Source organism: Opisthocomus hoazin, chromosome 5 (assembly GCF_030867145.1).
Source record: "Opisthocomus hoazin isolate bOpiHoa1 chromosome 5, bOpiHoa1.hap1, whole genome shotgun sequence".
Taxonomy (NCBI): Eukaryota; Metazoa; Chordata; class Aves; order Opisthocomiformes; family Opisthocomidae; genus Opisthocomus; species Opisthocomus hoazin.
The window spans coordinates 59,627,335-59,652,853 of NC_134418.1; the positions used below are offsets into that span (position 1 = coordinate 59,627,335).

The following is a 25,519-nucleotide window of genomic DNA, read 5'->3' on the forward strand; positions in this document are numbered from 1 at the left end:
AAAACAACTGTGCAGCTCAAACAAGATATGTGTTAACTAGGGCTGTATCGTCAAGTGGTGCTTGACTTTAGCCCAGATCATTTTAAGTGCCCACCCTCTTCAACATATTCACAGGAGAAGGTACGTAGGTTTCAGCTGAGAGCAGTGATTTCTCCAAAAAGATCAGCGTGTCCTTCCAGCCAACGATAGAAAATCATTACTCTGTGTTCTCAACCTGCTTTATATTCGCTTGATATGACTTACTGTGTGGAAAGTCAACTGGCTCGGACTGCTGGTGTGCCAGAATAAGAACTCCATGGACTCATCTTTTTCCATCATGGAAAGGAGTTCAGGGCTCAGGAGTTCATTCAAGCTAAATATATCATTGCCGTGCTGCTCGAGGTGTCAGGCCCTAAGCTTATATATGACTACTTTTTTTCCATACAAACTCACTTGAACGGTTTGCCACCATTCACAAAAACAGCCCAAAGCACAAAGCGGTTTTTGTTTGCTTTCCCTTTAACTACATGGGCTCTGCGAGACCACTGGTCCCAGTTCAGTTGGAGCTACCCATCTGGCAGATCTTTTTACTGATACCCAGCAGTGGGTTTCTGGTACATCACGTACCTCTCTGAGTCCCTAAAAGGACTCAAGGCAGCGGTCCCTCTGGAAACACCATTTGCTTTTCCTTGCAAATGGGAAGCAAGGCAGTTATGGCCGGATGGGGAAGCCTGTGCTACGTGCCTTTATGAACCAAAGGGACCCGTATGAAGTAAGAAGCTGATTAGTGTAGGCTAACGACAGAGTGACTGGGACTTTAGGTGTGCTGAATTTCCACTTTGCTGGCCTGTGCTCCCAGTCTGAGCAGCTCAACCAAGTTCCTGGTGCAAAGTGGGATGAACTACAGATCAGTGAACTTCAGCATTTGGCCAGAGAGGCATTAAAGTGGAGGAGTCTCCCTGGAGTCTTTTCAGCCTTAAAAAATACATTGGGAGATTTCTAAGGGCATGATATCCGTTTGTTTTGGATCAGGTGATTTGGGATTTTGGGGGTTGGAGAGGTGGTTGTTGTTGGTTTTGGTTTTGTTTTCTGTTCTTTAAGGTTTGAGGAAGAGTCTTATTCTAGAAGCGTTTTCTCCCATCTATGCCTAGTCCTGGTGGGGTCAGGAAACAGGAATGAAAATACGTAAAGTAATTGTAAAGGGATAAAACTCAGATAAAGTTTCAGTTTTCCAATCTTCTAAGCATAGAACAGCAGGTGAGAAACAGCTTTTCTGAAAAAACCTAGGTGCTGTCATTTTTTTATTTATTTTTTTTAATCTCTTTCACATCACAAGTGCTAAAACAAATAAAATCTCTCTGGTGAGGAGCATGTTCTCAGGTTTGGTCCTTGAGGGTCTTCACTGTTCCAGAGGGAACTGTGACATGATGATGAGACAAAAAATGCTCACACAAGGATACCTAAAGGCAAGAGATCCCAGCCCAACTTAACCTCTCTGTTTCTGCAGATGGACGAATGGCCAGCATCCCAGCTAGCCAGTTTAAAGCTAGCTCAAGTATCTCTGCGCCACGTGCCACCCTGCAGCCACAAGCTAACATAGTTGTTACTCGTATCACTGCCTAGCAATCTTTTGTGTCATCTAGGCTTATGCTAATAGTATAGGAAAGAAAATGGTTATTGGAGTGTGGCCAAATAAGTTGCCTATTTACTAAACGCTTCAGACCTATTTATTAATTTGGGTCAAATTCAGCAAATAGTTTAAACTGGAAAAAAAGGAGAAAAAGTGGTTATTGTTTAAATTTTCTGAAACAGAGGGGGTTTTGGTTTTGTTTTCTCAGTCTTGACTCATGAGGAGGCTTGGAAACCGTTCACAGACAGGAGGGGGAAGTGTTTCCCTCTGATTTCTCTCAACCTGGAGACTTACCCACAGCAGAAGACGATCCATGCTCAGCTGCGTGATTCCCTGGCCATGCTGTGCCCATGCGGGCAGAGGATTAGGAAGCTGCCTGTCAGCTGCAAGAGCCTCTGAGCCCAAGAGGCTTGTTTGGAGGAAACAAGCATTGCCCCGTGGGGTCGGTTTGTCCCAGGGCTCTGGGGCTGAGGGAAGGGAAACACACCCGGCGGCATCCAGCTGCTGGGCTGTATGGGGATGCCATCGCCCCAGCGGGCTTGCACGCCAGCCCTCTTTGCTGAGGAGCTACGTGCAAATGTGCTCCGGCCAGAAAGTGGCCAAATACATCAGCATTTTGGCAGTGTGATCTCCAGAGCAGCCAGTATTTGCCCCAAATCCACCCTGCCTCACTACCAGGATGAGCAACTTATTAAATGAGAACCTCCAGAAGGCGAACTAGAGGATGAGGTTGGCATGCGCTGCGGAGGGGAGGATTCACAGGAGGGTGTCGGGGGAGATGCGGTCAGCGTCTGCCTGGCCCGAGGATCTGAATCGCAGGGATTTCAGAGAGCTCATCGCTTCCCGGGAAGCGCTCAACACCTCGCAGGATCAGGCCTGCATGCTCAGTGCAGAGAGCCCTACCAAACCCCAAGCTCCCAGGTGCTGAAACACACCACCTGCGTTTTCAAAATACTGTGGTAAAGGCAAATAGTAGGCCTAGTCAGAGAACCTGGAACTGCTTGGACCAAAAAGAACAGACAATTTGTGTGTTTAAAATATTCCTATTTTTCCTACATCATTGTTGATCAATGGAACTGTGGGAAACGTGGAACTATATAAGCAAAAACCTAGTGTAGCTATAAATAGATATTGCTTGTTTTACATAACTATAGGTAGATATTATGCTATAGCAGATCTGTAGCTATGTTTTACATAGCTATAGATAGGTATTATATGTTTTGAGGCCGAAGCTTGAAACTGCAGTTTAATGAAAATTGCATTATGCTTCAGCATGACAAGAACTTGCCAGCTGATGAAGGATGTGTCCTGGGGCTTGCAGTCTACTAGAGGGTGAATTAACTCACTAATCTTGCAAAGAATAGGACAAAGTGAAAAAAAACCCAGACCAGGTGTTAACACTGCTTTTTGAAGAAACAGTATTAGGATACAAGAGATTTCGTAGTACTTTTGCTCTGGTTACATACACAAGTGCCTGTACTTAGGGTGCACAGCTAAGATTGCGCAGGCTCCGCTGGTATGCGTCTCCGTTCAAAGTGCACATTTGACTACAAGTGTACATTTGACTAGAAGTTCTACTGGACAGGTTGTCCTCCTGCACTGCAACAGAGAAATGCAGTTTCTGCAAGTTAAAACTGTGTTAGAGTTTGTGTAACAACTCTTACTAATTCTGTTTCTGAGGCTAGCTATCAAGAATTGATGTTTTATATACTTTTTACAAAGTATAGACATTAAAATTTGTATAGCTTTCAATTATATATACTGCAGAAAAATATGTAAAACTTCTGGAAGATAAGATTACAGAATAATGCCTCACATAAATAATAATAGTAATTTATATTATACATAATATATATAAAATAACCTTTCCTTACCTCAGTTGTTCAGCTGAATGTGGGGGGCTACTTACGCAAGTACGGATTTCTCATCTCAGGGAGATTTGGCAGGATCAAGGACAAAATTCAAAATAATTAAAAAAAAAAGTAGTCCAATTTAAATAAATCCCTTGCTCTAGTGTTACTCGGCTTCAGCCAAGCTATCATTTTCCAGCCTCATAAAACTGTCATGTCATTAGCGTTTTGAGATGGTCTCCTTATAAACCTGACCTTTACAATGCATTTTACACCTGGGTTTGAAAATCTTACTCTTACTTTCCCCTGCAGTTGACTCATGTACTGAATAAAGGGGTTTGTCAGATGTGAGCCAGCTGGATTTATAACTCCTCAATACATAGCCAGCTTCTCACCTGTAGTTCTTTAATTTGTAAGCTAAGCAAGCCGGTGGAGAAACATATACAGAAGTCTGTATGTGACCTTAATTCTGGGCAGGCGGATTGCATGCGGTGCATAATGGTGTTTATTGAGCTTCCCTATATATAGAAACTCCAGCCTGAGAGAGGCTTCACTCCGAGGGCTTCCTGATCCTCCTTTTCATCGCCATGCGGTGGGAGGCACTTTAGCTGGCTTTTACTGTAAGCCTGGGGATACATATCCCCAAGACGTCTGCTGCACGCACGCCGGCTCGGTGACCAAACATAGGTCCCGTGGCAGGGAGGTGAGCATAACGAACAGGGATCGCTTTTCTCGTGGCCCTCCGAACATCACTTACTGAACGCTGCAAGCAAATTAATCCAAATCCGATGCTGGCTGCTCTCCAAAGCATGGCAATTTCATGCTACAGCCTTGCGATACCAGATTCGCCATTTACTGCTTGGGCACGCATTCGTCCGTAGGAGCTCTCCTGCATCAACAAGTTGTTGCCAGAATTCAAAACCTCTCTGTGAAGCAGCTGACTGCAAAAAGGGACAATATTATCCAATATAAAATCCAGGCCAGCTCTTTGCATTTCTAATTCTAAAGTGAGTGAAAAACAATGGTACCGCTTTATGTTTTCATGTGATGACCCCTGGACAGTTAAAAACAGGTATTTTTTTTAATTTAAATAATAAGAACATTTTCTTAAAATCTATTAATAAAAATAGGCTAATAAACTAATAAACAATGAGAAAAATAATTAAAAAATTAAATAGAAATAATGAAATATATTTTTAAATAAAATACAAGGCATAGTAGAAATATAATAAAATGTATTCTGGTTACATTCACATTGGTTCAAGAGGACATTCGTTGTTTTCCCTTGTCCAAACGCCCTGAATTATGAAGACGACAGGTTTTGAGCCTGAACCTGTCAGCTCAATTCTACTCTATAAATAATCAGTTTCGTGTAATATTAATGAATGGTTATAAATCAGCTGTCTTGTCCCCCCACCAGCTTGGCTGATAACACCTCAAGGAAAGGTCGCGGTTTCAGATTTTGTGGCAATTGTGTCCACAGTTCCCATGATCAGATACATCTGCAGTTCTCGGGTTACCTGATAATACTATACAACGAATAGGGTCACTGCGGAGAGTTCATTTCAAAGGCAGGCCCGTGACGGGAGGCTTGAGCGGACCCAGCAACCCGGGACAGGCGGTCCTGTGGACGAGGGACCTCGAGAGACCTGGGGGAAGGAGCAGGAATGTTGAGATCGGTCGGTGTCCTTCAGTTCCTGGAGAAATACGGGCATCAAGGTCCTGTGCAGCCTGCTGTAGGAGACCCTGCTTTGGCAGGGAGGTTGGACTAGATGACCCACAGAGGTCCCTTCCAGCCCCTACCATTCTGTGATTCTGTGATCAACATGCAAGCTGTAGGCCCTTAAAAGAGAACAAACAGATAAATAACAGGCAACGTGAGCTTGACGGGGTTTGTTCTTGATGAGTTGCTTAAAATAGGGCAATGGTCTTTGCAGAGAGAGCAGAAACAGCGTTTAGCTTTGGTATGGCGTGATACTCCTCTTTTAGCCAGCCAGAGAAGCACTGTGCGGATGAAATTATGAAGTGAGAAATGGCTCCTTGGGTCATGCTCGAAGGTCAGTTACAAATACTGCATCATTTGTATTAGTAGTGAACTCATGGGAGTAACCACGGTTGCGTTTGTTCAGTGTTTTCATTAGCAGCTGGAGGACAAATGGAAAACGCGCTCGCAGCAGGGCCTGAGCTGAAGGACACAGCCACGCCAACGTGAAAACGGCGGCTGTTACTCAGGGGTGTACAAGCAGGGCACAGGGTCACCCCTCCCCTCTCCTCACCAGGGGTGAGGCTCCACCTAGCACCTTGTGGCCGCTTCTCCGCGCCACATGTACAGATGTGCTAGGGGACGCCCGACGAGCGGTGACGGGAGATCTAGCAGGCGTGTCCCACGGGTACAGGTTAAGTGAATTAGGGCTGTTAGGCCTAGCGAAAAGACGGACAGTGAAAGAAACACGCTGGTCACCCTTAGATATGCAAAAAGCTGCAGCACAGAGAGTGGGAATCATCTCTTCTTCCATCCATGGCAGAAATAATGGCTTTACAGCAAGGAGGAGTCAGGCAGAGCTGAGGACCCTCTTCCTGATGGTATATGGATAATCAGGTACCAGGGGAGATGGGCTGGGGAAGCTGTGAAGCCTCTGCAAGCAGAAATTTGTCAGGACAGGCTGGATGGGCACCTGTCAGGATGTTCATGAAGGCAATAAAGTGTTTATAAATAGTCTTATTCAACACGTTCCTGCAGTTTGCGTGTGCTATTGCTGTCTACGTGTAATAGCCAGCAGTGTATTCTCTTGTATCAAGGACATTGTAGACACTGTTTAACCTGACACATGCAAAATTCAGCAAGTATTTAATTTATTTCATCTGAGTAGCAGACTCCCCATATAAATCCATGAACTCATATTTAGACTGTATTTGCAGCACGACTGAAAAGTACCGAAGACATCTAAGCTCGTTCCGGGATTACGTTCCTGCCTCTTTGTTTTGGCATGAGATTTTGGGGTCTGGAAGAGAAGGATGGGTAGCAAGGGGGAGGATCCGTTTTAAAAATATATGCATCTTCTTCAGACCTTGTAAGGCATCCAGCAGGAGCTGCTTATAGCGGGGCCAGAGAGAGCCGCAGGGCGGGGGTGAGTGTGCTTTTTGTTGTTTAAAAAGCACTTCAGCCACCGATTCTTGCAGGGTCTCAGTTACACGGGAGCGTGTTAAGGAGCTTAAGGCAATGGCCAGAAAATGATCCCGTCTCATCCTGGAAGGAAAAGTGGCTCCCATTTGGAGGGCCCCGCCAAGGCCTTTGAATCCTGCAAGCTCAAACACTCAGGTTAGGTCTCGAAATCTTTAAGGTCCCTTCCAACCCTTACCATTGTATGATTCTGTGAAATCTGCTCAGCTCCGGAGTTTCTTTCCTAAGCAGAGGGTCTGACTTTCACTAAAACAGAGAGGTCTGCCAGGAAAGAGCCCACATATGGTTTAAATTTGCAGGCTGAATGTTTAGAAGAGCCTCCAAAATCTCTTCAGCAGTCTCAGGATGGAAAAGCAATGATCCCCTCAGTTGGTGTAGTCTTCTCTGTGCAAGAAGGGATTGACCCGTCCAGGTGCTGGTTTTTGCTTAGGGCTCAGTACTTTGTCAGCCAGGCCCTTGCCAAATGCCAGAAGAGACACCGTTGTAATGCAAGCTCTGAAAATCTCATTTTATTTCCGCTTGGGTTTGTTAGAAAGTTTCCACACCAAATGACATTTGTGGATATTGTATTTTCTTGCAATATATCTGGTAGCACTTGGAGATTTATAATGTGTGCTGGGCTTTGCCGTTTATTGCTAAACCACAAGTCCCCTTCTTCTTTCCCAAAGTGGCTTTTGCTCCCTCCTTCTCAAGCACTATTCCTGAGGCCAAATCATGGCACTGGTTTTGATTTTTCTTTCTCCACAACACACACATCTAAACTCTTGCCAAGTATTTATTTGCTTTGATTTGAAAGATGAGGAAGATGATGTCTACCACAAAGCTCATTTTGACAATACACAATGTATAAAAAAAACCTACTGAGAAACCAAATCCAGCAATATTCAAATATTATTCCAAAGAGACTAATCAGCCAAAATGAAAGCTTCTTCCTATGACTGTATCAGTCTTCATCTCTCTCTGAACCTACAGGATAACGACGTCTTTTGCTGCGTGCACAGAATGCAGCAGTATCCTTCTGCTGTTTCGTTATTTTCTGCAAAAGCCATCATTTCTTTCCATGCGGGAAGCATAACGTCTCCTGCAGACCATCGTACTTACTGGAACTGTGTCTGACATCTCTGTGCAAATAGTATTTTCATTTTCCTTCTATATCAGCCTGATCTTACTAACTTTTTTATGATTTTTATTCCAACTTCAGTGTTCAAAAATTGTGGCTCAGCACCATAAGAACTAAAATGTGTATTGTGGTATCAACATTTCTTAATGTTAATTACGAAATTTTTTTTTTCCCTAGTTAGAGAAAACTCAACTCAACCCTTCCCCTCCTGCTATTCCTCTACCAGTTACTCACTTTCCTGTCCATGTCTCAGGTAAAGGAAAAAAACCCTACGCCTCCTTCTGCATGGTCTCCCATGCAGAGTATAGCTACAGTCTCCCTAACCGCATCCTTAAGGTCTTTATTCTTCTTTGAAGTCCCTCTTCTCAAATTCCTTTTAAATCCCACTTCCCTGCTGCTTTCCTTGAGTGAGGTACTTTAAGGTGCAGAGAGACAATGCAGCCTGTCTGAATTTTCCCCATCACCTTCACCTGTCTGATCTAACCTTACGCTAACAAAGGGCAGAATGTGGTTAAACAGTGTGTGTTGTCCTTTTTAACAGTAAGAGCTTAAAATTAGAGTACCTATTACGTTACGAAAGGTGTTCAAAGTACAGATCTCACACGGTACAGCTTCGGGAATGCTTTCTGACAGATTTGGATGCAGAAGTCGTAGACATCGGTAGCTTTAGTAAGTGAGCCAGATTTAAAGGTGGAAAACACAATTTAAAGGTGGAAAACACAAAAGAGCAACCGGCGTTAATGAACGCCTCAACAGAATATGACTGGGAGCATAAGGATGACATGCATTTGTTACTGATATCCAACATTATTAAGTAAATCACATTGATCTGATTATTAATGAACGGAGTTGCTTTGCTAGAGTAGAGCAAGAAATTTCTGTGTGCAGCAACATGTGGTGAAGCCACAGTTTTCCCGTATACTTTTGGTTGTGAGCAAACAGGTCTCTCGCTACTTTTGCTTGGTGCAGGGTTTGTCTTGCAACAGTAATAGACATAGAAAAAACTTTTTTTAAAAAAACATCCACACCTTTGCAAAGCTGCTGGAGAACTTTGATCCGTTGTAGGCAGCCCTACAAAGGAGCAGTCCCAGGGAGTCGATCCCTAGGTTCAAGCCGTGCGCCCAAGCTTCGAATATGATGTATGGGGGTTATCACGCACCTCTGAAACAGGCTCTGCAAAAGCCGGCACTAAGGTAGCTAAGAGGAAAGGCTGAGGAGAAGGAATTAAACCTAAACCCTCGTGGAATATTACACTTTGCTCTGGGCCAGACTCACAGCAAAGCATCTCTGAGGGGCTGGCACCGCATCAGGGCACAAATTTCTGGTACAAAAAAAAGAGGAGGAAATCCTTCTCATTTTTGCCACCTCCTCCAATATGTGTAGGGTGATTATTAAAGCACTTAAGTTGGATGTTACAGATTCACTTTTTTCAATGGGATTTAGGATTTGGGAGGCTCCGCACACCACAGAAACATCTTAGTGCCATGGGAAATACACTGATCTGACTGCCCAAGGCAGGCAGGCCTCCGGGGCTAGCTGTAACCGAAAGTGGGGGAGAACAGGTGTGGATTTTACATATGTATTTTTGTCATCGGGAGCATAAATTTCCTGCGGTGGAGACACAGATATGTTATAAACATACGTGTATGAGTGCTCCATTATGGTCTCCGCCTGATTTGTGAGAATCATCACCTGACTTTGTAAGATTGAGTGGATTCAGTTCAAGATATCACCAAAGCAAAACAGCAGCAAACCCATCCCTGGACCATAGCTGGAAACTAGACCATGGAAATAGATAAATGAAGAGTCAAGTTTCAGTGCTCGTTTTGGTGGGGATCTTGTCTGGGGATCTTGGCAGGACTATACAAACAACTGCTACAACTTTAAAAAAAAAAAAACAACAGCACTTTTAATTGTGCAGATCTGACAACCAAAGATCTGATTTATTGTGCATTCTTAATGCAGTTAAACCAAATACTAGAGAGGAGGGTAAGGTATGAGAGACTGACACCCGAGACCCTGGCTTGGGGGATCAGAGGGGGATCAGATGGGCAGTGAGAATGTGGGGTGGAGGTCTTGTCTGCGAGGAGGCAGAGCAGGAGGCAGGGATACTACAGCTGCCGGCGCTCTACCCAAGCACAATGAATGATCAGGGTTTAAAACCTAACATCCCTCTGCATCCCAGGCGTCTGGAAAGGACTGCATTTGAGCATCTAGTCTTGTCCCCTTGCCAGCTGAAACCAAGATCTCTCTTTAATAAGATGCTAACAATCTTCTCTTTCTCTATTAATGTCATGTTTTTTTGTTACGGGTATTTGGGACAGAGGGGCAAGTCTAAAATGGGGGGGAGGGGGGAACATGGACAGACACAAAACCTGGTGAAGCTGTGTTTAGGGAACACTGATGCCATTTACCATAGCTCCGTGGAGGACTGCACAGTCGTTGCGTGTACAAGGGGAGTCGAAGCTACGTGAACCTGGGTTAAGGAAAGACTAAGGCTGGGTGGGCCTGGCGCTCCTGAAAGCCGGTGGCCAGCCTCTCATTAAAAGCACGCTGGAGGTGGGACAGGAACCACACAGCTATCCCTGCCGCGTGGGGAGAGCCTCACTGCGCTTGGTGTGACTTGCTCCAAACCCTCCAGGTTTTGGGGGATGTCTCTTTCTGTTATCACCTGGTGCTTTAGCAACCATTTCCACAATGTCACTCTGCAGCCAAAGAAATTAGTGTGTATCTATGTAGGGTATAAGAGCTGCAGCCACCTCACTTGTTCTCCTCCAGCAAGAAAAACTCTTAGCCAAAATGGGATATGAAACCTGCCCTGAATGCAGGGACCCTCACACGCTGCTGCCGGAGCTGCGTAGAGAAGGGGGGCCACTCTTCCCAGAGGCAGTGGGAACACTGCGACCTCGTGGGGTGGATGGCAGCAGGGTGAGGAGCTGGGGTCACCCCACAGCTGGGAGCACTGGAAAACCCTTGCTATAAGCTAGATGGTGCTGGAGAGAGGACTGGGATGGGCTCTGCTTCGCCTCTTGGTCCCTGCATCCCTGCGGCATTCCTGGGAGAGCCACACACCGTGCCCCCCCGCGCCGCTGCACACAGCCGTAGGGCCACGGATCCTCGTACCCGCTTTGGGGTTCTCCACAGCCCTCCCCTACCTAATGTCCGGTGTCACCAGCCCAACGCCCGCTTGCTTGCCTAAGCACGCAGGGTCTTCTTCATTTCTAAGCTGTAAATTTCGGCTGTTCTCTGCAATTGTACACCTGAGGGCTGCTCCTCAACGTTGGCTGCCTTCCTCTATGCCTCCTCCTTGATGTTTGACAGCTCACCTTCTCCTTCCACGGCTCCGGAGCGATTTTTGGTGTGTCACCCTGGGGACCGCTTAGTAAAGCCCCTGGCCACCGAAGGTCTGGCGTGCCGCAGAAACGCCCGCTGAGAGGTGCTCGGCGCTGGTTATGTCTGAAACGGCATTTCCTGGGGAAAGGCAGCAGCAGGAGCGGCTGGCGGGGCGGGCTGAGGCCGGGAAGAGCCGTTCAGGGTGCCCCGGGAGCGGAGCTGCCTCTGCGGGCCGGGCCAGGCAGCGGCACCGGCGGTGGCAGCAGCTCTGCCGGCGGGAGCGGCCCCCCCTGCGCGACGCCCACCGCGGAAGAACCCGGAGCGACCCGGGCCCGTCCCGGGATCCCCCGCCGGCCACGGGGAGGGGGGGGGGGGGGGGGCCGGGCCGGGAGCCGGCGCGGCGGGCGGGGGCGGGGGGAGGGCGGCCCGAGCCGCGTGTCCCGTCCCCCGTCCCGTCCCCCCCCCACCCCGCCGGCACGTGCCCGCCCGCCCCCTCGGGCCACTCCCGCGCCCCGCCGGCCCCGGCATGGACGCGCGCGGCCAGCCGCGAGCCGGCCCCGAAGGCGCGGCGGCGGCGCGCGCGGAGACCGGCGGGTGGGCGCGGGGCCCGGAGCAGCGCGCGGAGCCCCCCGAGCTGGCCCCGCAGCGAGACAGCGGGGGTGGCGGCGGGCCGCCGGGCGGGGCCGCGGGGCCGGCATCCTCGGAGCGCAGGCGGGATCGCCCGCCTTCCCCGGGCGCGGCGGGATGCGGCCCCGGCCCCGGCTCCGGGGGGGCGGTAGGGAGCTGCCCGGAGTCCTCCTCCTCCTCCTCCTGCTGCCCTTCGCCGGTGACCAGGGCGGGCGGCTCTCCGGCGATGGGCGACCCGGTCTCGGCGGAGGGCAAAACCTCCTCGTCCTCCTTCGGCTACGAGAGCGAGGAGGACGAGGGCGCGGGGCGCGGGGGAGACCCGCGGCCCCCTCCGGGCGCCCCCCCCCCGCCGCCTCCCGGGCGCGACGAGGCGCACTACATCAGCACGCAGGAGATCCAGCTGAGTGAGGTGGACCACGACATGGACTTCGACGCAGGGCTGGCCGCCCGCTGGGACTTCGAGGACAACAACGTGATCTACTCCTTCGTGGACTACGCCTCCTTCGGGAGCGACGAGACGGCGGGGGAGACCCCGACCGAGGAGGAGGAGAACAGCTGCTACCTCAGCACGACCACCAGCGACCCCAACAACCGCACCGACAGCGTCGATAACACCAGCAGCACCGAGATCGTCAGCCTGGCCTCCGACGGCGGCACCCCCGGCGGGGACAAGCGCGGCGGCCCGGGGGAAACCCGGTCCAAGCGGCCCGGCGGGAGCCCGGCCGCCCAGCTTCTCCTATCAATCAAAGCCGCCGCCCGGGCTATAAATGAGTCTAGCAACGTGCGCGGAGAGCAAAGCGCTCCTCCGGCCGCCCAGCATGAAGGCGACATGAGCCTCCGCCCGGCCGCGGCTCCCGAGCGCAGCGCGGCTGCGAAACCGGAGCACGCCAGGAAATTCATCGCGGTGCCGGCGCGGCTGCAGACGCGGTGCGGAGCCGGCAGGGCCGGGGAGCACTCGAGCGGGGCCTCCAGCGCCGTCAGCGAGCTGGACGACGCCGACAAGGAGGTGCGGAACCTGACGGCCAGGGCTTTCCGCAGCCTGGCGTACCCCTACTTCGACACGCTGCGCCCCGGCTCCCGCGCCTCCTCCGCCTCCCTGCCCGACAATGCGCTGGGGGTCGGCCGCTGGTCCACCCACCTGGACCTCAAGTGCGGCGGGCTGGGGCCGAGGGCCGAGCCCGGCCTGCCGCGCTCCGGCCGCCCGCACACCAGGGCCCTCCAGTTCGTGGTCAGCAAGCTCGACGGGGAGATCGCGCACGTCGAGGCGCCGCGGGGGCTGCGGGCGGGCTCCCGGCTGGTGACGCTGCTGGACCCCGGCGGCGGCCCCGAGGCCGGCCCGACCCCCGAGGCGGGCGGCGGGGAGCCGGCGGCGGAGGGCGGCGGCGGCGGCGGGGGGGCGTCCAGCAAGAAGTCCAAGTTCGCCTCCAGCCTCCTCAAGAACGTCATCTCCAAGAAGATGCAGCTGGAGCACGAGTTCAAGATGGAGCGGGGCGAGATCACCGACACCTCCTACACCGGTCCGAGCGGCGGCCGGGAGCCGGAGCCCGGCGGCGGGCGGGAGCGGCAGCGGGAGGCCGGCGTGCAGCGGCAGAGCTCCCGGCACTCGGAGGGCGGCTCGGACGGCACCGCGGCCGCGGCGGAGGAGGCGGGCGAGGGCGGCCGGTCGCCGGCCTCCAAGGCGTCGACGCCCCGGGAGGGGAGCCGCAGCCTGGACCGGGCGCTGCCGGAGGAGCTGTGCGAGGTGAAGCGCGGCGCCTCGGAGGCCATCAAGGCCACCTTCCTCCGCAGCCAGAACAGTGCCTTCAGGTCCTGGAAGGAGCGGGAGGCGGAGAGGAAGGAGGAGAGGGCGCCGGTCGGCAAGCTGAAGCTCTCCCCCCGGCGCGACTGGCGGGCCGACCTCGGCGAGATCTCCGCCGGCAAGTCCACCAAGATGTCCCGCCTGTTCGTCCCCGCCATCCAGCACATCCCCCGGGAGAAGGAGGCCGGCAAGCGGGCGACCAAGTGCTCCGCCGCCGCCTCCTCCTTCTCGCCCCCCGCCGGCAAGCCCAAAGCCCCCGAGATCAAGATCAGCCTGGGCAGCCTGCAGCAGCCCCGGGACGCCGCGTTCAGCATCGCCCAGCTGCTGACGCCGCAGATCGCGGCCCGGCCGCCGGAGGAGGGCCGGGGCCAGCAGCCCAAGCCGCCCAAGGCCGCCGACGGCCCCGACAAAGTGCCGCAGTTCCTGGTGCGCGACGTGCGGGACGGCAAGCACCGCGCCCAGGGCCCCCTGCACCAGGTGCGGGACGTGCGGAAGCTCATCAAGAGCTCCTACAGCTGCGACTCCGGGGACAACAGCAGCGACAAGGGCAGCGTCGCCTCCGACCAGGGCGGCCCGGAGCAGAAGACCCGGCAGCAGCTGGTCATCGCCGGCGTCCCTAGGTCCCTCTCCCCCGTGGTCATCACCTGCCAGGCGGCCGGCCAGCCCAGCGCCAAGCCCGCCGAGGTGGGGGCCAGGGCGGCGGGCAGGGCGCCGGCCCGCCCCCCGGAGGGCACCGTCCTGGTGCACCGCACCTCGGGGAGGCTGCCGGTGGCCACCATCGCCCCCAACAAGAGCGACCCGCGGCAGCCGGCCGTGCTGAAGATCGTCTCCAAGTCCGCCGCGCCCTGGCGGCACCAGCCCCCGCCGCCGCCCGCCGAGAGGGGCCGGGGCCCGGGCCCGGAGGAGGACCCGCGGGAGGAGGGCAAGGCGGCGCCGGCGCAGAACGCGCTGGAGAAGCTGACGGCAGCGGTGCGGAGCATGGAGGAGCTCTACAGCTTCGACAAGCGCGAGTGGAAGCGCAAGAGCGACCCGCTGCCCATCACCGACAGCCACGTCCTCTCCCTCATCGCCAGCCAGGAGCGGGGCGCCGGCCCCCGGCCCGCACCCCCCGCCGCCGCCGCACCCCCCTCGCCGCCGCCGGCGGATAAGGCGGAGGAGCCGTCGGGCAAGGGCCCGGGCGGCGAGCGGCTGCCCCGCCGCCCCCTCAACAACGCCGCCGACAAGGTCTCGGCCAAGGCGGCCGCCTTCGAGAGCCTGGCCCGGCAGCGGCAGCGCGGCCCGCCGCCCCCCCGCGCCCTCCTCACCCTCCGCGGAGCCGGCGGAGCCGGAGCCGCCGCGCCGGGCAAGCCCCGCTCCGAGGGCGGCCTGCGGGGCCCGGCGGCTCCGCGCTCCCCCCGGCTGCGCGCCGGCGGCGGCGAGGCGGAGCGCGGCCCGGACTGCGGCAACTACCTGGCCCTGCCGCTGACGGCGGCCGCCGAGCCCCCCTCCCCGCTGCCGTGCGGCCTGCAGCCCTTCGGCACCGCCGAGCGCCCCGGCAGCCCCGCAGCCCCCCGCGCCGAGGAGCCCTCCCGCGCCGCCGCCGCCACCGCCCCGCCGCCCGCCGAGGGCCCGCCCGCCGCCCTCTACCGCCCGCCGCCGCCGCCCTTCGCCGCGCCGCCGCCGCTGCTCTGCTTCTCGCCCTCCGTGCCCGCCGCCGCGGCGACGGCGGCCGAGGCCTTCCCGCAGACGCAGCGCAGGGTGCTGCTGGACGTGAGCACCGGGCACTACTACCTGGTGGAGGCGCCGGTGCAGCAGCCCCCCAAGCGGCGCCTCTTCGACCCCGAGACCGGGCAGTACGTGGAGGTCCCGGTGCCCCAGCAGCCGCCCGTCGCCCCCCTCCCGCTGCCGCTCTCGCCCCTGGCCCTCAACGCCGGCGCCTTCGGTGCCACGTACATGCTCTACCCCGGCCTCCTGCCCGCCGCCATGCTGCCCGCCGCCGCCCTGCCGCGCCCGCTCTCCCACCCGGGCAGCGATGCCAGCGCCCCGGCCGAGCCCGGCAGCCCGGGGACGGCGGAGGCGGCTTTCGCCGAGACCCCCTACTACGTGGCTACCGGCAAGGGCCCGCCGCCACCGCGGCGTGGGGCCGCCGAGGCGAAGCCGGTCATCAGCATCACGGCCCCGGCCACCGGCCCGCGGATCGTCGCGCCGCCTTCCTTCGACGGCACCACCATGCGCTTCGTGGTGGAGCACCGGTGAAGAGCGCGGGTGAGTGGGTGCAGGCAGCTAGGCGCGGCGGTCGCCAGTCACTCGCCAAAGGAGAGCTGTGGCACAGCTTCTCCTGGAGGCGGGTAAGCCTGGGGTCCGCAGGTGGGCCCTCACCGGGACCCAGAGTACAGCCATAAGACGGAAACACAAAGGCCATCGGTGCGGTTCGGCATCCCTCAGGGCAGGTAAAGACTCCACTTTTTTTTGGCCCAGAGGCAGTTCCAGTAGAAGCTGACCACAGCCGCTCGTCATGCAGCCTGCGTTTGTGCAGCCCCGTGGCCGGGGGGCACTGCCTCCGTGGGGTCCCCTTGCTCCCGGGCAGGGGAGCGCGGCTGGGCACCTCGTCTGGACCCACCTTGCAAGCCGTGAAACAGCCCCTCTGCCTCGGCAGCGCGTCCCCCCTTCCTCACCTCGCGCCTCTTCCTCCCAAGGGGAGGCGAGCGCCCGTCTCTCTGCCCTGAGACCCCCGCTTCTCCTCCTCCACAGGAAGAGTGGGAGAGGGCTCTGATGGAGGCAGACCCTCATTTGGAGTCGTGCTTGTCAGCGAGACAAGGGAGGGGGATACACGGGGCAGACCCTGGTGTGCTCCGCTGTGCCGTGGGGCTGTGGGCGAGGGTGCCTGCGGCTGCCCGCGCTGCAGGAGGGCTCCAGCGGAGCCCACGGGCACCGCTGCAAGTCACGATTTTGCACCGCTACTCCGTGCTTGGCCCGCTGTAGTCCCACCAGTGTCCGGTTACTCTGGGCTGTCACCCAGGGCTGGCCTCCAAATTCGGGGATGCGACTGGAGGAGCGTGGAGTGCCCGGTCTGGGGCAGGGAGGAGGGCATGGGGCTGGGTGTATGGCACGTGCTGAAACCAGGGTGCGGGATGTCCTGTGCAAAGCAACCAAGGAATGATGACAGTTCATTTTAAAATACCCCAAATATTAAGAAAGTGCCTTGGGGATGTGCGTCACTGCTCCGTTTGCCTCTTGCATGAACACACATGGCTCATCTTTATCAAGCACAGTATTGGGCAGAGCTACCAAGGTCTTTCGTGGCTTCCTGAAGACTCACGGAGTTTGTTCTTGGTGTGTATCAAGAGGCAAAGAGAAACAGCGGGAACAGTCGGAGGTCTGGGTTTGCCATCAGTTTGTGCAGAGTTTTGTTCAGTCGCATGCTTGAGGGTAATTTTTTTCTGCCAGTGTTTGGGTTACCTTTTTTTGCTTCTGTAGTTCTTTTAATCAGCATCATCTACTACTGCATAGTAGAATATTTGTTGAATGAAACCTTACTGAAATGATTTATACGCTGACTTCTTCTCTGCTTGTAAATATTTTATCTTGAAAGTGCCATTCTTGTACCCTGGCTGTAAATGAAGCTGTTTTCATTGGCCCTTGTGAGGTCACTCGGGCCAGGCGAAGCAGCAATTTAAGTCAAGCTCTGCTGTGCTACTCAAGTTGATCTTGTCAGTAAAGTCTTAGAAACGGAAGAGTAAACTGAACAGTATCTGGATAAAATGGCAAAGGCTATTTGATTTTTCCATTTGCTCCCAAGGCCGGATTCAGACCACTAGCGCAAGGAACCAGCTGTTGGTGAGACTTCAGTTAGGCACTCGCTGTGTTTGAAAAGGACATTCCTGTCTTGCAGCAGCTCTTTGAATGAAAAGCCCTAGCATCTTGACCTCACGTTGCTCTTTAAAAAAAGCGAAACCCATCACATTTCCCTGAGCGATTCACCCCTCGTTTCCCAGGGGTGATCCTGCCGTGCCACGCAGCTCACGTGCCCGCAGTGCCTGGGCTGCCACTGAGGCGGGCGATGCTCTCCGCAAATTGCTCTTTCTTACCGGTGATGTCAGTGACCGCATCGGTGCTCCGCTCTTTCGCGTTGTGTTAGGGCTCTGCCCTTGGTCGCAGGTGTGAAAGCTGCCCAAAGAGATCGGTGATGCAGAAACCTTCCTGCTCATCACAGAAGGTCATCTGGCAGGGGGAAGACTTGCATCTTTTGCTGTTAATGATGCCCAGCTGCGTGGTGTCTCATGCGGGCAGGGATGGCCCCTCCCTGCCCTTTCCGACCTGCCCGTGCAGAATGGATGGGGGGGGGGCAGTTCTCAAGCTGTTCTGAAAGTCAGTAAAACAAATCATTTTAGCTGCGTGCTGCAAGACGCGTTTAGCTTCTCATCAGACTTTGGTTAGTCATACAGCTCTCAGTGGGAAATAAGGTATATGTCAGAGGGGAATGGCATCTGTAGCCTTCTTCTCGTTATTCTGTTCTGTCCTTGTACCTACTCAGGTATTTCATTCATCTATGTAAGTTTCATGTCCCTGTGAATGGTTTTTTCTCTTCTTCTCTCTTTTATTATGAACTTTTTTTGATATGTTTTCCCTTCTTTTCCTGTATCTCTTTTGTCTTTCTCTTCCTAATTAGATGCATGCATTTGCTTGGGGTAATTTTTTGTTGCCTAAGAAGAACGGGAGTATAATTTCATACAAATCGGAGGGTGAACTGTTGAACATTTTCCATTCTAATTGCTTTCACATCAGGTCAGGGTTTTTCTGATTGCAGCAATGCTGTGCCAATCCTAAAGCGGGTTTCAAAACAGCTAGATCTCATCACAAGAACGTGGGTTTTGAATAAAATACTGTCCTTTTCAGGTCCCGTTTTTTTACTAGCCAAAATGAGCTGGATGAATGCTCGCTCCTTCCACACCTGTACTTCCTTACGTACTGCATATAATCGCTTCCTCCCTCATTTACTCTACTTTTTTTCCTCTCTTTTTCACATCTTCACTCACAAACTATCATCCTGTCAAGGGCTTGGACTCTGTCACCTCCTGGAGATCAACGTGACAGCGCGGACTTGAAGCTTTTGTGGTGGTGTGTTGCCCGTGGCACCGAACCCTCCGCACATCTGCCGCTCTTCCAGCACTGCTTTCTGTGGCCGGTGCTCTCTTCTGCACAATCAACGGATTAAAATGGACCCTATCGATTTGGATTCTGGCAAAAGAATGTTCATGAAAGGCGGGCCCTGCTTGACCAACCTGATCTCCTTCTATGACCCGGTGACCTGCCTAGTGGATGAGGGAAAGGCTGTGGATATTGTCTACCTGGACTTTAGTAAGGCCTTTGACACTGTTCCCCACAGCACCCTCCTGGAGAAACTAGCTGCTCATGGTTTGGATGGGTGTACTCTCTGCTGGATAAAGAACTGGCTGAATGGCTGAGTGCAGAGTGTGGTGGTGAATGGAGTTAAATCCAGCTGGCGGCCAGTCGCGAGTGGTGTTCCCCAGGGCTCAGTTTTGGGTCCGGTCTTGTTTAACATCTTTATCAATGATCTGGATGAGGGGACGGAGTGCTCCCTCAGTAAGTTTGCAGATGACACCAAGCTGGGCAGGAGTGTCGGTCTGCTTGAGGGTAGGAAGGCTCTGCAGAGGGATCTGGACAGGCTGGATTGATGGGCCGGGGCCAACTGTGTGAGGTTCAACAAGGGCAAGTGCCGGGTCCTGCACTTGGGTCACAACAGCCCCATGCAACACTACAGGCCTGGGGAGGAGTGGCTGGAAAGCTGCCCGGCAGAAAAGGATCTTGGGGTGTTGGTCAACAGCCGGCTGAACATGAGCCAGCAGTGTGCCCAAGTGGCCAAGAAGGCCAACGGCATCCTGGCTTGGATCAGGAACGGTGTGGCCAACAGGAGCAGGGAGGTGATCGTGCCCCTGTACTCAGCACTGGTGAGGCTGCACATCGAGTACTGTGTTCGGTTTTGGGCCCCTCACTACAAGAAGGACATTGAGGTGCTGGAGCGTGTCCAGAGAAGGGCAACGAGGCTGGTGAGGGGTCTGGAGCACAAGTCTTACGAGGAGTGGCTGAGGGAGCTGGGGCTGTTTAGTCTGGAGAAGAGGAGGCTGAGGGGGAACCTTATTGCTCTCTACCCGAAAGGAGGTTACAGTGAGGCAGGTGTTGGTCTCTTCTCCCAGGTAACTAGTGATAGGATGAGAGGCAATGGCCTCAAGCCGCATCAGGGGAGGTTCAGATTGGATATTAGGAAAAATTTCTTTACTGAAAGAGTGGTCAAGCATTGGAACAGGCTGCCTGGGATGGTGGTGGAGTCCCATCCCTGGAGGTGTTCAAAAAATGTGTAGACGTGGCTCTTCGGGATATGGTTTAGTAGGCGTGGTGGTGTCGGGCGAATGGTTGGACTTGGTGATCTTAGAGGTCTTTTCCAACCTGTGATTCTATGATTCTATGAAAATCCAAGCCAGTTCTGAACAATTCTTAAATTTTTGTTGTACAGCCAATATTAGAGAATATGTATGTGTTTCTGAGAGACACCGTGAGGTTGCTTTTCTCCCTCCTCTTCTTCGCTCACAGTAGTTGGTGAGCTTTTAGCAACATAGTGCTTGCCTGCTGCACATCTTCCTTCATATGGATGAAAAGTCACGCTAATTTTCAGTTCTGGTAAACTTGCCAGTCTTCCTGCATCCGAGCCTGCACAGTGCTGACCTGTAGTGAGCGGACTGCCTGAAGGGAGCGCGTTCTCAGCCGGAGTGACGCAAAATGTGTTTTTAACGTTTGTGTCTGTATTACACTCTGGGGAGTTTCTGCCTTGTGTTAGGTAGATAAATTAGAAAATAAATTTACTGTAGTAAATTGTACTGCTAGTGTTAGAAAGGTATTTTTCCTTGCTCTGTTCAAACATGTGCCTGAACTGAAGCCACCTTATAGTTACAGGACTACAAGGGGCATTTATTTTTGTGGAAGGTAGGCGAAGTCAGATGAGAGCAGTTCTGTCACCAAAGTACGCAAATAGTTGTGTTTCTTCCTACCTGCCATCAGACAATCTATGCCTGCCTTTAAAAATTAATTTTGTGTGGATAATGTATATGAAAGACTTTTTTAAAGGCTCATAAATTTATGTTTTTAAATTCTGTTTTAGTTGTGCCCTATTCAGCAAAACGTACTCTACATTATTAAGTCAAAGTCAGCGCACAGTGAAACATGCAGTATGTAGGGTTTACTTATGCTGATGCCTTCGCTGAGAATTTAGTAAAGCACCTCTCCAATTTTAGTGGGAAATACAGGAATATTCCAACTAAAAGGGCTCCAGCATTTGATCCAGCAAATCACTACAAATGGAAATAAGCATGAGGAAGCATTTAAACAGTGCTTAACCTTGATACCAACAACAGTTAAGTGTGAGCTTAATTACTCTTCTTGCCCGGGACACTTTCCTGGGCAAGTATTTATGCATTAACTCCACAAATCTTGGAGCACAGGATTACAGATCGTTTCATTTTTGCCTGTGTATGCCATGCTTGGATGCTGTGTTGCCAAGTAGAGCACTCAGGCCTGTAACTTCTGGGGGGGTCGCTTAAATCCCGGACGGATCGCTTTGCCCTCCTCCTACCTATGTGCGTGGTGTTCCCCAGGACCAGCCCCCGGGGAACCGCGGGGTTGTAAGGCACTGCGCGTTTCACACCTTGAGCAGAAAGGATCAGTTCTGCTCAAAAAATAAGGCTGCCTCGCCACTGACTGGATTTGAAGAGTTGGGTGCTATGGTCGGGTTCTTGGCAGTAGCTTGGGAAATCAGTAGCAAGAATAGCGTGACAATGAAGGAGATACTATGCGCTTCTCTGGAGTAGTAAAGATTGCTCAGACAGTCATTGGCAGCTCTCTAACAGTTTACTTTTTATTAATGATGCCCTTTTTTTTTTTACAGGGATAAGGAAGAAGAATCACGCTCCTTTAATCTGAAACACACTTGGTAACTCTAAACATTCATCCTAAAAACAGCTTCAACAGTTTTCTCATTTTTTTGCTTCATCATACAAAACAAGTGTGTAAGTTTCTTGTTTTCTCCTAAATATCCTCTAGTTTTGGAATACGCATACATTTAATTATGCGAGCAACACTGAATTACTGTATTATTTTCTGCAAAGTTGTTTTTTATGTTGAAGCCACTGTGCAGGCTTCGGGCGTTGCCCCTGTGCCGGTGGCTAGCAGTGGTGGTGCCACTACAGCTGCTTGTGAAACGCAGGGGGTAAACGCAGCGGTGTTTCGGTGCAGATCGATGCACAGCTTTGTCCGGGTCCCAGGAACGTGTTGTGATGATCCACTGCAGCCCTGCCACTCTCGAAAGAAAAATACAGCCCTCAGCTCTCTCCCACTGCACTAAACGAGGGTCTTCCCCATGGGTTTCGGTGATGATTTGCGACCAGATGACTGTTTTGTACTCTGTACTCCTGCACTTGGAATTGCAAACGGAGAGGTCTGTAGTGTTGGGATGATCTTTAGCGTTCGTTCTTTGGCAAGGTTCACAACAGGCTGTGTAGATGTCAGAAAACACATTTGGTTGCTTTCGTTTTTCGTTTGCTTCTCTGTACTGTGTTGAACGTCACAAGCTGCCTTAATTACAGTAGTGTTTAAATACTGGAAAGCCAGAAATTGAATGTGATATTTTTAGATCCCGGTTCTAAAGGAGAGGACAGCATTTGTTTTTCTTTAAGACTGCAGTCTATTCTTCCTTAAATTGCAGCATTGCTGAAAACATAATCTTAGTGATTCCCCTGTGAGACGAGTTTTCTAATGTTACAGCCCCAATAATACGCAGTCGTTTCTTTGTCTGTTGTTTGGCAGGTTTATCTGAGGGCTACATCCATGCTACCTGTATCTGCTAAGAAAATATTCCTCTTTTGAACAAGAAAATACAAAATAAGATTACTCAAAATGCAGTGATATGGATTTCCATGTGTCGAACTCTACTTCAACTGATTCGTTTGTTGCCAGGAACCAGTTGGTCTCAGCGAAAGAAAATTGTTACCATGGCAGAAAAACTAAACTACAGTAGTGTGTTCCCGGCCCAAAATTTCAGTGCAGTGAAGCACTTTAGGAAGCCAATAAATGTAAGATCAAGCCTATATTATTTAGCGTAAAGCTTTCTTGAGGTAACAGGTTGGAAATTTAAAATCTAAATGCAAAACTCGAAAGTCTGTACTTAACAGTTTGCTCACAGGCAGGATTTTCCTGCGCCTGTTCTCAAGGTTTCCTGCTGCTAAGGAAGTTTCAGGGTTTCCCATTCTTAAAGAAAGCCCCAGGTTTTCATTTTCCTGAGTAACTCGCAAGATACTGAAAACTCAGTGCAACAGTACGTGTGAGATGATTGTATTTCAATGTAATTTATTTGTTTACAGGCACAAATTGAAATTACCCTCAGGATGAAATGCACTGCAAGTATACAGATAGTGAGTGATTTAACATATATCTCCTCTTTTACCTTCATCGCTGTGGAAATCCAGTGAAAAAATATTATTCTAACCCTTTGTAAAGAGCTTGGCGTGCCCAGCTAGAGCGTAGAGTGCGTAAGCTTAATCCCCGTGCTCTGCGGTTGTGCGGTCTGCAGTCACAAGCTTTCACCTCCCACCGGGATTCGGGCTGAGTGCCTCTTAAAGAAAATGAGCGCTTCTCCACCGTTTTCAGGACTGATGAGTCTGTAGACAGTACGGCTAGAGTATCGGGGTGAAACGAGACAGTACTTTGGACTGCAGGACAGTGCAGGTACCAGAGCAGATTGTCCCCTGTGACGTACGCGTGCACGGTATGTACATTATAATACTAGCATCCGTCTTGAAACATGTTTCTGTCCTGTCTTATTGGTGCTCAGAACGAAGTTCCACATTGCAGTTTACAAGATATAGGTTTGCACGCACAAACTCAGGGTTTACAGTTTCACCCGGTGTACTTGAAAGGAAAAAAAGTGCATAGAAAACAAAGTGCCCAGGATTTCAACATGTGTTTGTTGGAGGAAAGTTTTGCAGGGTTTTTTTAAACTGCCTGCAAAGTTGAAAGCAGTGAAATGAGGCAATACCAACAGCTATTTATTTTCTCAGGGGAGATTTCTTCAGTGGAATGTGTCAATTCTAATGTCAAACAGTGTTTGCTGAATTTTGCCTATTTCCAAAGAGACTCCATGTTTGCATCAAGGGGTCAGTTCTGCGAGGAGCTTCGCTTCACAAAGCCAGCAAAGCCTTCATGTGCATCTCTAACTTCAAGTATCTGAGCAGATTCTTGGGAACTTCAGTGGAAGTGCAGTCTGTTTGGTGGGGTTTTTTCACCCATCAACGCAACACTTTGCTGAACTTGGCCCAGAGCGCTGAGTGCCTTGCAGACCCGAGTCCCGGGTTCTTCACCTCGTACGTATCAAACCGGAGCTCTGGGCTTGCATCTAGCCAGACCCAGCAGACAGTGCCATCCATGGAAGGTCACCAGAAAAAAAATCCGGTGATCCGGTGCTCCTCCGTGTATACCCAGCGGTGAATTTCTCCAGCTGATGGGGTGATGTGTAACCACATATCTTGGGTTAGAGTCAAGCCCTCCACACCAGGGTTCACAAGCTGCTAGTATTATATGTGTTTCACGGTGCAGTCATAGGACGTTACAGCTGAAATTCAGCCCGTGTGCAAAGCAGGGCAAAATCCTGGGCACCGCTCAAGTTCCCTCCCCACCCTGCCGTCAGGGTTCGGGGTCTGCAGCAGCCGTCCAGCCGCTGCCGCGCGTTTTAGGTCAGGATCCAAGTAAAAGTTTGAGCGAGACTGGAGTGATGCACGGATGTTGTTCTGGTCTTTTGCAAACAGGGTCAGTTTCGCTCAGTTGAATTTAATCCTTGGTGAATCACTTGATGAATGATTTAAAATGTATTTATGGGTTGTGTGGGTTGTTTTTTTTTCTTGTCTGCATTCAAAGCTGCCTTTACTCTCTAGTGTTGATGGCCAAAGTGTCATTCCTTATGCTTAGAAATTACCATTAATTTGTGGCTACCTGAGAACACATACACTAGTTTAAAAATGCTTGTGGTTTTTTCCCCTTTTTCTGTTTTTTTTTCTTTTTTTTTCCTCTTTTCTTTTTCCCTCCTTTTTTAAGGGGGTGGGTTATCAGTGTAGAGATATTTAAAAGTGCAAATGTGAAGTCAGGATTAATGATTGTTAAGAGGATGTGGGTGGTATGTCTGATGAGAGAGCGGTGGGCTATAAGGCAAAGGGCAAAACGCCGTGAACGCATTGTGTTGATGATTGTTTGCCGGGGGGGGCGGGGGGGGGATTAAAAAAAGAAGATATATAACCGGAGAAAAATGGACTCTTTGAGCTGCTCTCAACGTAGATGGCACTGTGGCAAGCGCGTAGCCGAAGCCCGAAGTGATCCCGCTGCAGGATGCCGTGAGTCTGGGATTGAAGGGCAGCGGAGTCGCTCTGAGAATTGCACTAACAGCGTGTTGCACGTTGGAAATGCGTCCGTACGTCACGACCGCGCGAGAACGGACTGTCTGAAACCGCTGAGTACCAAAGTTTGTAACTGGATGAGTAAGCATTTGTATTACGTTGGGGTTTTTTTTTTGAATGTTGCAATAAATAAAATGTATTTTTCAGTAAAAGACACACTACAAGTAAGCCTGCAGTTCCCTGCTTGGTTGTATTTTTGCAAAGATACTTTTGCTGTTGTGCAGAACAAGCGATAGCAGAGGCATTACTTCGTTCAATGTGTAAACAGCAAGAGGAGATTTCACCAGAGAGCAGACCCAAAGCCGCTCACTCAGAGTCTCTTTGAGTTTGTCCCAGTCTTGTACGTCTCTTCCTGACCTGATCTCACTCTGTTTGCTCTGCCCTCTTAGGACAAAGGGAAGGTGGAGGCATTGCTTTGTTTGACTCTCTTTGTTTATTTTTTTCCCCAGATATAACTGAAATTAAAAAAGAAATCCCCAGTTTCAGTGGACTGACTTTGACTGGTGTGTGGG

General features: G+C 51.9%; 1 protein-coding gene across 1 annotated transcript; it reads left to right on the forward strand.

Annotated features, from left to right (window-relative positions):
- Positions 1-11,619: 11,619 nt before the first annotated feature.
- On the forward strand, positions 11,620-25,486 carry C5H4orf54 (chromosome 5 C4orf54 homolog). The gene is made up of 3 exons (XM_075422104.1): positions 11,620-15,060; positions 15,151-15,762; positions 21,455-25,486. The coding sequence occupies exons 1-2, from the start codon at positions 11,620-11,622 to the stop codon at positions 15,751-15,753; spliced, it is 4,044 nt and encodes a 1,347-aa protein (XP_075278219.1). The 3' UTR covers positions 15,754-15,762; positions 21,455-25,486.
- The last annotated feature ends 33 nt before the right edge of the window (positions 25,487-25,519 follow it).